The 17730-nt window shown below is 37.3% G+C and overlaps 1 protein-coding gene across 2 annotated transcripts in view; it reads right to left on the bottom strand.

The window, feature by feature from the left end:
- grid1a (glutamate receptor, ionotropic, delta 1a) overlaps positions 1-17730 on the bottom strand; it is a 244597-nt gene that overhangs the window by 3210 nt on the left and 223657 nt on the right. For both annotated transcript variants that reach the window (XM_089120381.1, XM_039693055.2), the window contains exons 10-15: positions 15753-15950; positions 15208-15538; positions 13076-13214; positions 6446-6641; positions 2188-2354; positions 942-1182 (exon numbers count right to left, since the gene is read on the bottom strand). In XM_089120381.1, the coding sequence (XP_088976507.1) occupies positions 942-1182; positions 2188-2354; positions 6446-6641; positions 13076-13214; positions 15208-15538; positions 15753-15950 (1272 nt within the window). The remainder of the gene's footprint in view (positions 1-941; positions 1183-2187; positions 2355-6445; positions 6642-13075; positions 13215-15207; positions 15539-15752; positions 15951-17730) is intronic.

Raw genomic sequence — 17730 nt, 5'->3', positions numbered from 1 at the left:
ACACTTGAACAAAAGTCAATCAGTCACTGGCTTTCTCATTGCACACACTTTAGTTTAGGGATCCAGGTACAACCTTTGCCTAACAACCTAGGTGAAGCAGCAGAAGACATTTGATTGACTGATATTTTAAATTAGGTATGTTTGTATGCATGGAAACATCATTTTAAATAGAACTAAATAAGTAATTGCCCATAACAAAGAGCTAATGGATTTGAATATACACTTAAAGGGACAGTACATCCCAAAAAAGAAAATTCTCTGATCACTTTCTGTGGTTCCAAGGTCGTATGATTTGATTTGTGTGGAACACAAAAGAAAATATTTCCCAAACTTGCCCACATTCCCAAGTGTTGATAAAAAAAGAATGCTTTTTTTTTTGTTTAAAAGAAGAGGGAATGGATCTTTCTTTTGTTATATTGCATGTTAAGATATTCATACAAAAAACATTCTCGTGGCCATGAAAGTCTTGTGAAAATGATCAAAAACGCCAGGTTGGTGGCTAGCAAATGTTTCAAAACACGCTGGCGGAGAAAGAGTTAAAAAATAAATGTTTAGAATTTAAAGATTCTCCACAGTATCTTTTGTGTTCCATGAAAGAAAGTAATTCATACAGGTTTGGAATGACATTAGGGTGAGTAAGTATTTTCATATTTGGGTGAACTATCCCTAAAAATAATCAATAATTTAATCTGTTTTGTGCTTTTTTGAGTGACTCCCTCCCCCTTCACCCTTCCCTCTTGCCTTCTCTTTGGCAACACTTCAGCAAATGGGAGGCAGTGAGTTCTTGATGGTCACACCTATAGCTGGGTGTACTGGAGCTCGACTAAATCAGGGCTTGCATCAGTGGCGTCTGGATCCATAAAGTAGAGTGTGGCAGTGGCTGTACAGTCCTGGGCGTGGTGGGCAGGGGTTGGCCGTAGTTTGGCCGCCTGTGGGGTCACCTCTTTGGGCTGTGCCCGTTGGCAGCGTGGCCCGTTCCACCAAGACTCTAGAGCGGCCACTAGGCAGGCCAGCAGCAGCCCCGCTGCTAGGATGCAGAAGACCCCAGCGAAGCTGTGCAGTCTCAGGGCACGTCCTTCCGGCTGAGGCTCCACGTGCTTGTCCAGATCGCAGCGACCTTTTCGAGGCCACCACTTCTGCTTTAGAATGTCAAGGTCTCCTTTCTCCTGCAGGTCAAGGATCCTGAAGAGAAGAGGAAAGAATCTTGTTTTGAGAATTGTGGCATGAATCTGTAATTGCTTTAATTTTGCCTTATATATTGCTTTGCTGAACACTTTATTAACATATGACATGAAAGGGGATAATGAGTCAGATATTGCAGATATCCGTGGTCAAGAAAAATGAAAAAGGGAACAATTGATGGAAATAATAAAAGGCAGAGATACACGATAGTGCTAGCAAAACACTTCAGCAGTGGCAATGAACATTTGGTCTTCTATTACAGTCTTATAAATTAGCTTTATCTTTAATCATGGAGAATAATCATTTATTCATTTAAATGCAGCAGACATCCAGAAAGAATATGTTTTTCTAAAGAATCCAGAGCAAAAGCTCAATAACTATAGATAGAAAAGAAAATGTCAAAGGTTGAAAAATAAAGTCTGTTCAACTGCAATCATCCTGGGTATTAATTTAAAACGCGCTTGATTCTAATTCGCCATAACAGACCGGCAGGTGATTGTAGAGGATACATGAAAATGCATTTCAAGGCCTTGATGTTCCTGATATGTGCATTATTAATTGCCGGCAAGCTTACCTCCCTAAAGCTAATTAGTATGTGAGCAGAGCGTCGATACGAGCTGAAAATATGAATGCAAATGATAGTCAAACAAATGAAGGGCTGCAGGGTGAGGTGCTTTAAAGCCAGTGGAGAGAAGAAAGGATGGGTGGGAATGAAGATAAATGTAACAAAGAGCAGTAACTGGTAAATCAACACGATTCATGGGTTCTCCGGCAAGACTGCATCTGCCAAGGAAAAAAATGCAATGTAAATGAGAGAAAGGACAGATGATGAAAGAAAAGGGTAAACAATCCATCACAGTCAGGCACTGTGATGTTTGCGAAGCTTTGGAGCTTGATATTGACTTGAAATGATTGAAACGATGGTGTCTATCCTTCAGCTAGTTTAACGACTTGTATCGTTCTTTGTGATCATATTGCACATATACACTGAAAGGAAGTGCTCACTTCTGCGAGAAGAGATCTCTGTAGGGGCTGCCGTGCTGCAGAGCCAGGCCATATCCTTTGCTGCTCATGCTGTTTCCTGTGACCACCAGCGTACAATCATCATCTGTCAGAGCTGCATACTCTAACACCGCCACGTCCCACAGGAAGGCGTATGGATCCCGCTTCACCTGAGAAACCAAACACATGCAAGGTACAGTGTGTCATTCGCCCATTTATGGCAGAACATCATGGAATAAATATTTGTGGTTTTGATAATAGTAACGTAAACGCCTGAGGTTTTCCTGAGATGGGGAGGCTCTTCTTTTAGTCGCTCAGTTCTTGTCAGACAGGTCACAGACATCATTCAAAATGAAAGATGTTTATTTTTCACTGAAAGTCATGAGATGGCTTTGAACTTGTTTCTTCTCTGGAAACTAACCACCCCCACTTTCTTTTTCAAGAGATTCTCTCTCTCTTTGAGAGAAAATGGCTTTCCCCCACCACACTAAATAAAGCAGCACAAGCGTCCTCTTTCCTTTCTGTCTCTTTTAAACTCAGGCTCTATCGAAACCACACAGTTATGACAACTTTCATACAAGTACACAGAAGAAAAAAAAAAGGATGTCAAAGAAGAAATGACAAAGAAATTATCGTCCCCTGGCTCTTCCATATAAATATTACATTTTCCATATACCTTTGTAAAGTACTATACATATACCTGTCACTGCCTGAAATGATATTTACTGTTTGGCTTTTAAGTGTACTATTAGTCAGATTTTCATACTCTCAACTCATATTAAACCATTGATTAAAAAACAAATCAAAGGTATACAAGTTTCCGGTTTGGAGAATGTGCATCAGTTAAACAAAGACAATAACTTCTAAAAGACAGGATGAAGGGACACAGACATGCAGTGCTAAACCAGTTGTTTATCGGGTTTATATGAGATCCTATGGGTACATTCATTATATGGTCACAAAACTCTCTTTGAACTCCAACACCCCTGCCCCAACCCCACCCTGATAGAAACCATGACACATTTTTTTCCCAGGGTTCTGATGAATAAAAAGTGAAAAAAAAGAAAAATAGCTTTTATGCAAATCAGAAATCTTTTGTAACGTTAAATGTCTTTACTGTCCCTTTTAATCAATTTAATGAATCCTTGCTGAATAAAAGCCTGTTCACGCCAAGGATGTAAATGAAATCGATAAATATTGTTTCAAAACTCAAAATTAAAAAAAAAAATAAAATAAAATAAAATAAATATATATATATATATATATACACACACACACACACACACACACACACACATATATATATATATATATATATATATATATATAAACAATCCGACACAATCAGACAATCCGGAAAAATTCACTCCTGGACATTGTTATGTACTCCTGGACATTGTTAACACATTAGTAAAGGTGAAATGTGTACCTGTTCTTTTGGGCAATTACTGGAAGTTAATCACTTCAGCATGGATGGCCTGACAATAGAATCATTTAACACCATCCAAAGTGCTGGGTTGCAGACATACTATTTCTCTGTGTCTTATCGCTTTTCATTATTCTGCTTAATAAATCCGTTCTGAGCCTGCTGAATTGTTGGCTTAATAGCCAGTTATGAAAAAAAAGATTCATGGTTTTGGTTATGTCTCCTGTAAAAAGCATGCCAGTGTATATATGATATCTGTAACAAAAAGATGAGCTGTGAAATTTCATAGCTGCAATTTTGTAAAGGGTTTAATGTGGATATCAAGTTTCTTAAAGATTCTCATGGAATCAGCCACAGTTTATATACAAAGTGACTTTGAAAGTTTTACCAAACAAGCATAAATACATGAATGGATTCAGCAGCATTTGAATTGTATTTTTTTATGACTCACACAATATGGAGGGATATTACATTATCTGAGCCATAAATATTCATCTTGATAGTCTAAAGCCGCTTCCTCATGTTTTCTGTCAGACTTGTATGCAAGATGTCAGAATCATCGAGACGTTACGAACCTAAACAGACTGCATTTTACTGATTGCTCTTTCTGTGCTCTGTGATACATGCTTTGGATTACAAAAAGCCACCGATAACCAGCCAGCATCAGGCACGTGGTAGTGCCAGAAAAACTTGTGCCAGCTCAAAATGTCTCGGTTACGTACAGTATGTAACCCTAGTTCCCTGAAGAGTGAACTAGACAATGCGTCAACGCTGTGGGAATGCCCCTGCGCACCCCTGTGTGCGTCCTGAAGCACGTATGGAATCAGTCCAATGGGGGGTGATGTTATCGACCAGGAAATTATTAAGCACCCCAAAAACACAAGTGCGACAACTTCTGATAGGCCAAAGCAAGTGCTAGCAGGCATGCCGGGAGTATGGGAGAACGACGCAGCATCTCGTTCCCTCTTCAGGGAACTAGGGTTACATGCATAACTGAGATGTGCCCCTGGAGTGGAGCTGAGGTCCAAGTCATCGAACCTAACAAACATGTGCGGTGTTTGAGTAAACAGTTTAAAAGTTTAAAATAAAAGTTTGTGTTTACATAATATATGTGGGTGCACTGAGTATAATTATTTATATATATATATATATATATATATATATATATATATATATAAAAATAAACACACATGCTTGTACATATTTAAGAAATATTTTCATGTATATACTGTATATAGATTTATATATATATACAGTATATATGAAGAGTTCAGATGCAAAAGCCTCTAAATGCCATTTGAAATGTTCTTCTTTAATGATGATTTTTTTATCAAACTTGTATATTTAAGTTAAGTAATTTCACTTAAATAACAATTAATAGGTAATTATCATTGCCATTTAAGTGAAATCACTGAACTTAAATATACAAGCTTGATAAAAATGATCATTCTAGAAGAAAATTTCAAATGGCGCTTAGAGGCTTTTGCATCTGAACTCTTCATATATATATACTGTATATTATATATATAAATAATATTTTTTTTCTTAGATATACATGCGGGTCGTCTTTCCAAACAACCCTAAATAGACGACTTCCTGTTGGGCTGGCGTAAAACTTTGAGCACAAAAGTTGTTTGGCCCAATGAGATCTATATGTGTACCAAGTTTCATTTTATTACATGCAAGCGTGTTTGATTTATGGACCAAGTGCTGTGAGAAAAGGCTATAAATCTCCACCTCCAACATCCTCAAACGCAATACTAGCCGTGACTCCTTTATGTGCGCAGATGTGACGTAATGACTCAAAGATGTGCTCGAATCTCCTGCGGAAATCCACCAGTACCACTAAAATTAAAAACATTATTACAAGTTTACCGTTTTGAATTGAGTTTAGGCAAACAGATAGTTTTGAACACTGCTGCTTATGAATTTGCTCAACAATTTATTTTGGATAATTTTTAACCCAAAAAAGCTACGGACTGCAGCTTTAAGAATGGCTTTTCTTATCATTCGTTTCAGGTCCTGTTTTATGCAGATATATACAATAATTGAACATATATGCAGACATTTTTCCTGGTTAGTTGAACTGATTAATCCAATGATTGGTTCTCTCACATTTCTAAAATTCTTAAATCTACTGTTGGCAAGTATGGCAGACCTATTTTTCTGACAGTATAACCAAATTTGCATATAAATGTATTTGTTTCATTTTGTGTCTCTTCGAAAGCAACAGTTATCTATATAATTTAAGACTTTATCCCCGAACAATATACAACACAGTTTAAAAGTTTGGGGTCAGTAAGATTTTCTAAATGTTTTTAAAAGTATCTCATGTTCGCCAGGGCTGGTTTATTTGATCAAAGACAGAGTGAACCGTTATATTGTGAAATATTATTAGAACTGCTTTATTTGATTATTAAAATGTTGTTTACTCCTTTTCAGCATCAACACTCCAGTCTTCAGAGTCACAGGATCCTCCAGAAATCATTCTAATATGCTGATCTAGAGCTCAAGAAACATTTCTTCCTTTTATAAATGAAAACATTTATTGAAAACATATGTGCTGCTTAATATTTTTGTGGAAATTGTGATACATATTTTTTACATACATTAAATTCAAAAGAACAATTTATAAAATTATTTGAAATACAAATCTTTTGCAACATAATAAATGTCTTTCTTTAGGGTCTGTACATATGAAATTACATAGATGCCTTGATATTTCGGGGTTGTTGTTGGCATCATAATGGTGGATTAGGCAACATATGTGGAATCTTTACATCATATAAAATATTATATAACTGTGTGTCTAAAATAACTGTGTGTGTCTGATACCTTGTGGATGCCTTCAGTAGGAGAGATCACAGAGTTGTCCAGTCCCTGATTTTTATTGATAGTTCTCCACAGCTCCGAGAAAGTGCTGTCTTGCTCCAGGGGGTTCGTGCCCTTCACCCTGAAATACTCGAACACAGCAGACTCTCTCACCGTTCCGTAGCTCAGTTCTGTCTGCTTGGAAAGGTCTTGAAATGTTCTGAATTGAGAAGAAAATATATAAAATATATAACAAGCACATATTCCTCAAAATGCATTACATTAAATTAAAAATAAAATAAAACCAGATATAATAACAAAATGTAGAATACAATTTTAGAAGGATACAAATTTAAATATGTACAATATTTTATTAATATTAATATTTTTGACGCCTGATGTTCAGAATGTGCTCGATAAATTGCCACTGTATTCACAGGTGCCGGATGATTTTAGTGTTTTAAAAAATATAGGTCTATAACATGCCTCAAAAAACAACATAAAAAGCTGTTAATGGTACAGTACATTTCACAACCTGCCTAAACAGTGTGAAAGAAACATCAAACTATTAAAATCACACTCTCATTGGATCCAAACATTTGAGCATATCATGTGGTGCTTTGCAGTCAACTGAACAACATGGAAGTAATATTGAACACAAAGATAATTTTATTTAACTTTATACTTTCTTGCTGTCTAAGAATTAAAGCAAAGCTTTATTGGCATGAGCATAAAGCTTTAAACATTTTCAAACATACGTCATACTAGTTTAGAAACTAAATTAAATTATATGAAATAAATCACAATTTGGAATGAAATAGTAAAATGAAAAGTCCTACTATTAGCGGACACAGAGGCAGTTTTTTTCCAAAATGATTTTTTTTAATGCATCATTGTCTAGTTTAAGGTAGTTTAGAATAGATCGGAAGTGTCTACTGACTACATTCAAAATATGTTTAAAAAAACTCTGAAAACCAATCCAAAAAACATTTAATTAAGTGGATTATAACCCGGGTGACATGTCCTTCACCTATGATACAATTTCTCTCAAATGGGCTCATGAATCACAGGGTTGTGAGGTCGAGCTACTGACACGCTGCATTTCAATTGGGTAATATGAAGGTTAATGAAAGACCCTTATCTAACACTACCATTACCACTTGAACTGGCCCTCTATGTAAAATTTTCAGCATGGAGATCTTTGGCTGGTTTACATCTGCAACAATACTCTTTACTCCAGATTACAACAATGAAAGAGCTCATTCAACAATCAATCCCTACTGAAAAAGCAGACAAGCCACAACACTTAAACTGTCACACGTAATGAATGAATGCATAAACATGATGTATTCATTAATTATTTGAAGTATTTGGAGGGAAATAATACCCCATGACAAAATACAGTTCTAAATGAGTTTGCATTTCACAGCTGCTGCCTTCCATCTGCAACTTCCGATGTCATGCAGTCCATGTGTGATGTTTTTAGGGCAGCCGGCTGCTCTTCCCTCTTGCGTAATGACACTCTGTCACCTTCTGGTTTTAGTGGGAAGCGACTTCATGTTGAGATAAGCATCTTCCATCACCCTTGACAAGCCTATTTAACAGGACTCAAACAATTTTCTTGCAGATTCAATGAGTCGGATTGTTAATCTTTAGAAGATAAATCAGAACAATTAATCAGTTTAATTATAGTGGTACTGCCACATCTGGAGGAGAGAAAAAAAACAACAACTGTGGAAATATGATACACACCGAGTCATCTCATTATTTATGATAGTCATAACTTAGACTAACGGTATTCCGAACACTTGACCTTTTCTCGCAAATTTTATATTTTAAACATTTTATATTTTATTCAAATATAGATATCAAAATTTCATATGACATTTAAAAAATCTTATCAACCTCTAACCGAATTGTACACCAAGTCTTCAGAAATTATTTTTAATTAATACATCTTTTTTTATTATTATTTTTTTTTTATTTTAAAACAATGTGCTTGTGTCATGCCAAGTTTGAACCTAATTTGACCCACATGTGGACTGATCAAACATCATTATACCGAGATGAGATACTGTTTGTTCTTGATTCACATTATGGGGTTAAGTTGACTAAAACATGAACTGATCAACATTATTAATCACTATACTTAACAAAGTTGTTTAAATAAACTACCTAGGTGCCATCATTATTTTCGTAACTGGTCTACTCAATTACCTCAGTTTCTGTAATCCATTTCTATTTCAGTTTAAGTTCCCGTTTTCCGCTGGTTCTTGCTCAAGCAGAATTAAAAGTGTGGTCTGTCTAGTGTGAAAATAGTAGAGATGGTGTATGTACAGTATGAGGTCACGGTCTCCATTGTGCTAATATGGTTTGTGGAATTCCTAAAAAAAACAAAAACAAAAAAAAAACTGCTAGTATAAAAGTCCAGGTAATGAACAAATGACCTGAACGAAACCTGAAAGAATTACTTCAAATAAATAAATAATGTGGTAAAAACCATGCATGCAATTATGATCCATGTGCTACTAGACAACACACTTCACCACACCACACTTAGTGAGAGCAAAGAATGAGTAATCAGCTGTTAACACGAGATGTGTTCTTGTGTTCAAATACAGCTAGACAGAGTGGAAATGAAAACAACAGAATGAATGCAGGGGTCTCCAGATGTCTGTTTTTAACTTGACACACTGTTGTAAAAATGTGCTCATGGTGTGAGATGCTCAAAAAGACAGCCAGATGTCCAAAAAAGATGGCCAGAGATTTCAACGCAATCTCACCCCAAGGCGTCACCTTTGACCATGCTTCAATATTTGACGTTTTAGGCGCCCTTTAGCGTCACTTACATGACGCGATCCTACCGCGTCATCTAACTGACGCTAAAGGAAAGCGTCAGTTAGAGGACGCGGTTAGGTTTAGGTGTGGGGTGGGGGTAGGGTACACGCGATCCTAGGGCGTCATCTAACTGACGCTAAAGGGCGCCTAAAGCGTCAGATATTGAAGCATGTCCAAAAGCTTCCCAAGGCGTCAGTTAAGTGACGCCTTGGGGGTGAGAATGGGCTGGAGATTTGCATCTGACACGTTTAAGCAATCACTCAATCAATAAATTATTTTTAATCTTCAATCAATTGAATAAACTTTTATTTGGTATTTATATGTGTAATATAAAATAAATGTCTTCAAAATAACCATGTATGAAAGTGTTTTAAAAATGATTTTATCTAAGCAGATATTGGTATAATTAACTGCATAATAAATGTGATCAATGAAATAGCAAATTATGTAAAATGTTTAATGGACTGACAGTCCTAAAATGTGCTGAATTTTCCAATGGTACCTAGCAGTGAGTTTTTGAGTTTCTTCCAGCAGGGCCTCTGCAGGACATATCAATAGAGGTGCTGTCACGAAACTGCTCAGAGACCAAATGCAGCTTTAATAGAGACACGTAATCCAATAAACAAGCAAAGGTCAAATACACAGGCAGGCAGTCCAAACGAACAAACAAACAAAACAGTCAGGGGTCAGAGGCAGAAGAATAATCCAAATAACAGGCAAGGAATTCAAAAACCGAGAGATAACCAGGGAGAAACGCTCGGGAATGCAGTGCAACATACAAAACTTCACAGTGAGTGAATGAGTGAACAAGGTTTAAATAGGCTGAGACTAACAGGGTAATGAGACATAGGTGAATACAATCAGTGACGATGAGCCCGGGCAGTGAGTTATGGGAAATGTAGTTTGTGAGGGAGTGATAATAGTCTGTGTAGCACCTGTAATGGTCACCAGCTGGAGTGCCCTTGAGAGCCACCAGAGGGCACTCCAGCTGGTGACCATTACAGGTGCTCTAAAAAGCTATTATTAACTGTAATGGGGGAAATCATTCGTTTTTGTTGTGCATGAGGAGGTTCTAGATACCCTACATCCAACAAAGCATGGAGAAATTGAGCTGTATTAAACTCCACTCAGGCAGGCTTATGTTTTGAAGCCACCAAAAATTCCAATTTAACTGCATCATTATTCATGCAAATTAAAAGGGTGACTAAAAGCTCACAAAATAGTTTACAAACAATTAAAAAAAAAACTGCAAAAGAGTAGGCCTACATTTTCTGCAAAATGACATATTCAATGATCTGATTTATAGCAAACAGATTCAACACAGTGACTCAAATAGTCCCATAACAGGCCAATCAGCAGGCATTCCACCAGCCAATCACAGCCCACTGACAGAGTGAAAGCCAAGCATTTGGGGACCTCAGGACTGAACACAACATTTGTCAAGCTTGAATCCCATTTTACATCTAAGGCTGGTGAGAGATATGAAAGACTCCCAGTGGACTCCCAGCGTGCTAACGATAGCGTATCATGCACCAGCAGGGCTGTCTGATTTTAATAACAGTTACAAACAAGGTGATTAGCACAACCATAGCAGCTGTGGATGCTGCCACTGAGAGACGGAGGGAATAAACCCCCAGAGCCTTACACACACTCACAAGAGCTTGAATGAGAAATGTGACGGCAGCAAACTCTCCATTAACGCTCCAAAGCAGAACCTTTGGGCAAACGGTTTTGAGGCATTTTGCCACTGACAGGTCCGCCAGGAGTATGAAGTCAGAATTCAGAGGGACAGAATACATTAAGTTTCTCCCACATTGGATTTTCAGCTGGGCTTCAATGAGCAGGCAGACAACATTTAAAGAGGCAGGAGAAAACTATTTGCACATCAGGTATAGGGCATTACCAGTTCATACAAGACAACTCTCACAGTCAAATAAAAGGGAGGTTTAAAAGCAGAAAGAGCATTAATTTCTGCTCGGACAACGCACTTATCCTTCTTTAGCGAGGGAACGAAAGGAATCACTTATGTTAGCACATGTTTGTGCTATCTGACAGTTGTACACTGTCAATATATTTATTTACTTTATCTATACAGTATAAATAAATAAAAAAGACCTGTGTGTTTCTAACAACAAGTGCATTATACAGTAATTCTCTGAATTGAGAGTAGCCAGCATTGACAAAACCTGCAAAACACATGAAAGGAGAAGCAAAAGGTTCTGGCATCTACAGCAAGAGAAAAAAAAAAAAAAGAAAAAAATAAAAGAAAGGATTTTAATATGAGGCGACCTTTCGTGGAATTTATGGAGAATGTCAGGAACTGTGAGCTCCCTGCTGGGAAGTGAAGGGCCAACGTGAGCTCTAAGAGACAGCCGGCATGCTGAGATTTCAGATTTAATTTGCAGAAATAGGATGCATTTAGCAGACTCACAGTATTACTTCTTTCAAATTTAGACCTACTTCCTCAACACCTCAAAAACAGAGGTTCACTGTTTTGCAACAACTGCCAAACTGCGTCAGTATCAACTAGTTGTTTTCCCTTCAAATGAATAAATTGTTGATGACAACAGAAATGTCATTATGTAAAGGTAAATCTAAAATATAATTGTATTCAAAAAGCATGTATTAGGTAAACCACACTGCAGACACCTTTTCATAGATCACAGATCCAAAAATATATAGCTGTAATGCACTAAATAATTTTTGCCTAAATGTTTACAGTCTGAACGATTCAATGCTAGAAATCGCCAGTCTGCAGATTTCAGTACACTGTCAGAAAAAAAGCTTTCGTACCTTTTTTTCTGAGAGTGTAGACAGACTTCGCACATTGTATCATAGGCTTCGAACTGTGATTCCGGTATCAAACATGTTTGATATTTTGAGCTGATTTCAGAACAAATATTGTTTTCATTCATCATGCATCTCCTAGCAACGAGGTGCAGGTTTCTGTGTTAACTAGTTTGTTCGGAATAACTTGAATGTCTGGTAGTGTGTGATCCGCAGTTGTTTAGCGTATAATGACCAGTTGTACCTCTGTATTTGTAACCATTTACAAAATCTGCAAGTATATGATGTATAGTGTTTTCAGATTTTAAAAGTTGTGTGAAGTTATTCCAGCCTTTACTCAGGTCATGTGACTTGAAATGACCATGGATGGAGAAACATACCATTTACAGAACAGCATTTGGCTAAATTGCTCATGCCAGCCAGATAAAACATGGCCCCTTATCTGTATCACTGAACCCCACAGTGATTTGATCTCATTTCATCCCCTGTTATGTTCCTTGCTGTTTCTTTTGTCAGTGACTCAGCACTGCAGCCATGTAATAAGACTTTTCAATACCCGAAACAAATGAAGTCGCCTAAAGGCTGACAGAACTATAAGTGAAAGGGACAGTTGGACAGTTTACATCAACACAAGCTTTATGAACCTTGCTATGAAGATACACACGCACAACCATTTCCTCCATCCCACATCAACAAGCAGACATTTTCTCCCCTAGCTCAACCTAGCGTTGAACTTTGCTGAAACGGCACAGTTTATTGTGAGTCATTTACAAAAGGTAAACACTGACCGACACACTAATCGACTCATTTTCTGGATGACTAGTCAACTAGTAAAAATGAGCAGTCTGATCTGATCTAATCTGATGCTAATGAAGGCAATCCAGTGACGTGATATCCTAACCGGGAGCTACGCGTAGAGATGTGACAGGTCTAAGCTCTATGACACTATATCAAGCCTGCATATGGACATGCATCTGCAGATATGTGGAGTTCTGGCACTGAGATGCAAAGCTGGACTAGTTAGCTTACCGAATAGCGTTATCCATGCGGGACACAGTGAGGTAGGCTGCCAGGTTGGCTGTGTAAGATGAACAGACAATAAGGGTGAATAGCCACCAGCTTCCCATTGCAATCCTGAGAGCCAATGAACTCATGAGGGATTCACCACCTGCAAACACAAGAAACAAGAGAAAAAATTCTTTAACATTCTATAGGTTAAATAATTGTTTTTCACCATTTCATCGATATGCAAAAAGACAAATAGTAGCCAGAATACAATCAGTCAGTGGAGAAACAGGCTTAACTTTGACCCTTTGTCTATATCACTGAACCCCTCTGTGATTTTATCTCATTTCAGGCCTCCATTATTTTCTTTCTGCTCTTTTTTTTTGGCAGTGACACAGCACTGCAGCCATGTAATAAGATTCACCCGTTTTCTCAGAAAAGCTCAACACCTTATAAGCCTGTGCTGAAATGTCAACACAATATTCCTCTCCAGCAAACACAGCTTTGGAAATGTCATCACTGACACAGAGATGGTGAGAATAATACATGAATGGAAAAGATCTGGAGCTATCAAGCTCAATGGAGCTCGTTAGGGGCTATACGTCTCAGAGCCAAATTATCCGAGATGTTCTTTTAGGCCTAAAAGGATATCCACCGAGTCTGTAATTGGAAAGGTCAGGGGTTAAGTGGGCATCTATGCTCATTACAGGGTCAAGAGTTCACTGAAAAAAAAAAAAACATTTTTGAATCACTTTCTTTTGGAAAGTTCTAAACATGTACAGCCACATCCACATGCAAGTTCAGTCTGTGGATTTCACCATAAAATTGCAAATCTTCCTTCATTAATAATTAGCTGCATTCACAATATACCAACAGGTATTTAGGGCAAAGCAAAATATGACAACATTTAAAAGTTAGGGATCTAGATATTTTTCAAAAATTTTTGAAAAGTTTATCATGCTCGCCAAGGCAGAAACCATTATAATATGCCGATGTGGTGCTCAACCGTTTTAAATCAATAAACAAATAAATAATCAATGTTGAAAACCACTTTGCTGCCTAATATTTCTGAGGAAACCATGATAATTATTTTCAGGATTCTTTAACGAATATTAAGTTCAAAGAAAATGGAAAGTGAGCACCCTTCATAAAGGAACAATTGAAACAAAAAATGACAATTATATCATTATTTTTTTCTTCTGGTACGTATCTGCAGGATTCTGTCCTGCCTGTTCTTGCAAAAATATGCTCATATGTTCATTTTAACAGAAAAGCCAGCATAGACAACTGCATGATTGATTTGGCATGGCACAAACTGGGCCAAGGGCGCTCCCTTGTTGCTGTTCTTGTTGATTTTGTGCAACAGATAAATAACAGTTAATTTCTTTTTAGATATTGTGATTTTACGGGAGTCCTGCTAATCCTGCTATTCTCCCACAACTAGCACACACAGGTCTTACCCACCAAACCTGCAATCACTCATCAAATCTTGTCCCACACCACACTCTGTTCCGTCGGGTCCTGTGGTAGTCCCTTGGGAGTGCAGGTATCTAGTTGGGGACCCTCTAAGAGCGCGGACACAATTTGAACACTGTAGTGCACTATATGGCTGTCCTTCATGAGTGGCAGTAAATGTTTATTTAAGAAGGTGACACAAATGCAAGCATATTTTCATAATTACTCGCCATGTGCTTTTCATTATCAAATTATGTGTCCAGGGATTATAATTAGAAATTGGCAAAAAAGCTGTTAAAAAAAACTGTAAATGTAATTTAACAGCTGTTGTCAATTGCCTGCATCTTGGTCTGAGTTGCTACATCTGAAAGTGCTGAGACAACTTAGAGTCAGGCTGGTCAGAAAAGTGCAGCCATTTTTTGAAACCTCAACCAAACGCAATAGGCACCTTTAGACATATACAGCTTTCGTAAGTGAGTTGCAGAATTCCAATGGAAAAATGTATTTTGTCAAACAGTCAAAATGTGTGACTCTAGGGATTGTCTCTGGTGCTGTAAGGGTTACTTGAACATTTGAAGAATAATATATATTTCTTAAAATAAATATATTAAATTGCTGTACAAGCTCAAGAATGTCAGCAACATTGGTGACTATTCAGCAATACTTCATCCCTCATGTTCATGTGACGTGACCCAGCTCACCTTGCTGTACAAAGGCTCCGTAGACGATCCAGATGGCACTTTGGAAGGATGTCGTGACAGAAGCAGGCTGGTGGGGCCCAGGGGGATTCTGGGAGCGGACAGACTGGACGCGTCGGAGCAGAAAGACCATGACACCCACCACAGGAATGGCAGCAGCAATGCAGGCCCACACTGCCAGGTCAAACGGTGCCAGCAAGGAGAAGATATTGAGTCTCTCTTCTGTTTTAGTCATCAGGATTCCCACAGAATAATCCAGATAGCGTTTACTGAAGTCCACCACGTTTTCTCGTTCCGGAGTGATGGTGATGGCTGAAATAGCCACATCTGCCCTCTAAAAATAATGCATTGAGAGGATATGAAATATGTCTGAGATGACAATAACATAAATCTGGCTGTATAAATTACAAGAAAGTAAATATGAATAGTGCAATGCCTTCACAAATATTAGCACTGACTAATATAAATATGCTGTTGTGCATAAGAAACAAAAAACACTATATATGAATATACATAACCTGAACAGTCTTTATGTATGTGAATCTCACCTTTCCAATTAGCTCTCCAATCATTCCGTTCCAAGACCCGTTGGCCTGAGGAGATCCATATTTCCCATCAGCCACCTGATACATTTCATACTTAAAGCCCAGAATTTTGGCCAGGGCGTCCAGAACATCTATAGAAAATCCCTTATATCTTTTGGGCTGACCTAGAATGTTTTCTGCCACCATTATGAAGGGCTCCTCCTGAAGAAAACAGAGAAAATTAGTGTTTTATTTAAAAAACTTTTTTTATTTTTTATTTTACACTTTGGTAATCTGATTCAGAACACAATTATGTGGATATGAGAGGACATTTATGCTTGTACTGTCTCTCTCAGATTTACTACTGTTCAAAAGTTTGGGGTTGGTTTTTGTATGCTCACCAAGGCTGTATTTATATGATCAATAATAAGTTAAAATCTTAAGTTAAAATAAGTTAAAATCTTTGGTTTTAGAATTGTTTTCTATTTTAATATGATTTTATTCCTGTAATTCAAAGCTGTATTTTTACACTTCACTTCAGTCTTCAGTGTTAATTGATCATACAGAAAAAATTCAAATATGTTGATTTGGTGGTTCTTGTTATTATGTTGTGCTGCTTAATATTTTCTTCAAGAGTCTTTGGTGCATAGAAAGTTCAAAAGAACAGAATTATTTTAAATATAAATCTTTTGTAGAATCTGTTTGTAGTCACTTTTGATCAATTTAATGAATTCTTGCTGAAAATTCTTTTCTCAATCGTACTAACCCCAATTTTTTAACAGTCTCTCACTTAGTGTTTGAGCCTATTATCAGTACATACAAGATGGTTCATTTATCGAGGTTTTCAAACAATGGCATTTCCAAGTCTTATTTGCTCACAATTCACATTTCTCCCTCAGAGCATCTTGACAGTAATGGACAGGTCAAAAAGCTGACATAGCATTATTTGGCATTAGCGACAAACAGATTTAGAGTGAATCTAATCATTTATTCATTTGAAGGGGAAGCCAGAGAACAGTCTGACTAATAGGTTTGGACATATTTCTACAAATAAAGATCTAATATTGACTGCAAACCTTATTTCTGTGGTGAATCCGTCTGTTCAGGTTGTGACTTGTGGTCAGATTGGCTCTGTCACATTCAAAGCATAGGCTGATGTGACACTTTTACCAGTGACAGATGGGCCCTTTTGGTCTCAGGTTAATCTAAATTAAGTGTTTCAGTTGACCCATTACGCCATGGCCAGGGAAGCATGCAATGCCTCATCAGACAGAAATTACATCTCTAAATTCACCTGGGCAACTTGTAGAAAGGCATATCGGCACCAAACAAGACTCACTGTTTGTGAAACTGGCCCTGTGGCCCTCAAATACAGATGGATGAAATATCTGAGGCTCAAGCTGTTGAATTGTAATTGTATTTAGGGAGAGCACAACAGCGATAGACTGGAGAATAAATAAAGATCAAACCCCAAAGGAATCCCTGGCGAAAACCTTCTCTGCATGACTAAAGTACTGATGTCTGATGAGATAAAAAGACAAAAACCATACAGCACAACTGTGTTGAAACATATACTGTTTATGACAGCCATAAAAAAATTTAAAAAATGATTGTGATCCATGATATCGTACAACACATTTTCTGACTTAAGTTCTCAACTCAACTCAATTCAGATTTTGATTCTATATTCATTTCAAATGAAATGATTGTAAATATTCAGAAAATAAGAATCATGCGTTTATGGATAGAACTATACTTGCAGTATACAGTGTTTTTAATTCCATAAAAATAACCCATTTAAAAGTAATTTGTTTATGAATTGGACAACTCTGATCCTTGTGTATGTTATTGCATGCAGCCTGTGATGGCAACCCTACTTTTTATCTGTGATGATGACACTAAAATGCTTCTTTGCATTTCACATTTAGACATATAGGACATGTTCTTGGAAAAAACATTCCTACCATCCTATATTTAACTGCAGGGAATTGACTAGAACAAT

Source organism: Pimephales promelas, chromosome 15 (genome assembly GCF_988280905.1).
Source record: "Pimephales promelas chromosome 15, fPimPro1.hap1.1, whole genome shotgun sequence".
NCBI classification, from domain to species: Eukaryota; Metazoa; Chordata; class Actinopteri; order Cypriniformes; family Leuciscidae; genus Pimephales; species Pimephales promelas.
The sequence above is the reverse complement of the archived record's forward strand: the minus strand, read 5'-3'. Positions and strand labels throughout refer to the sequence as shown.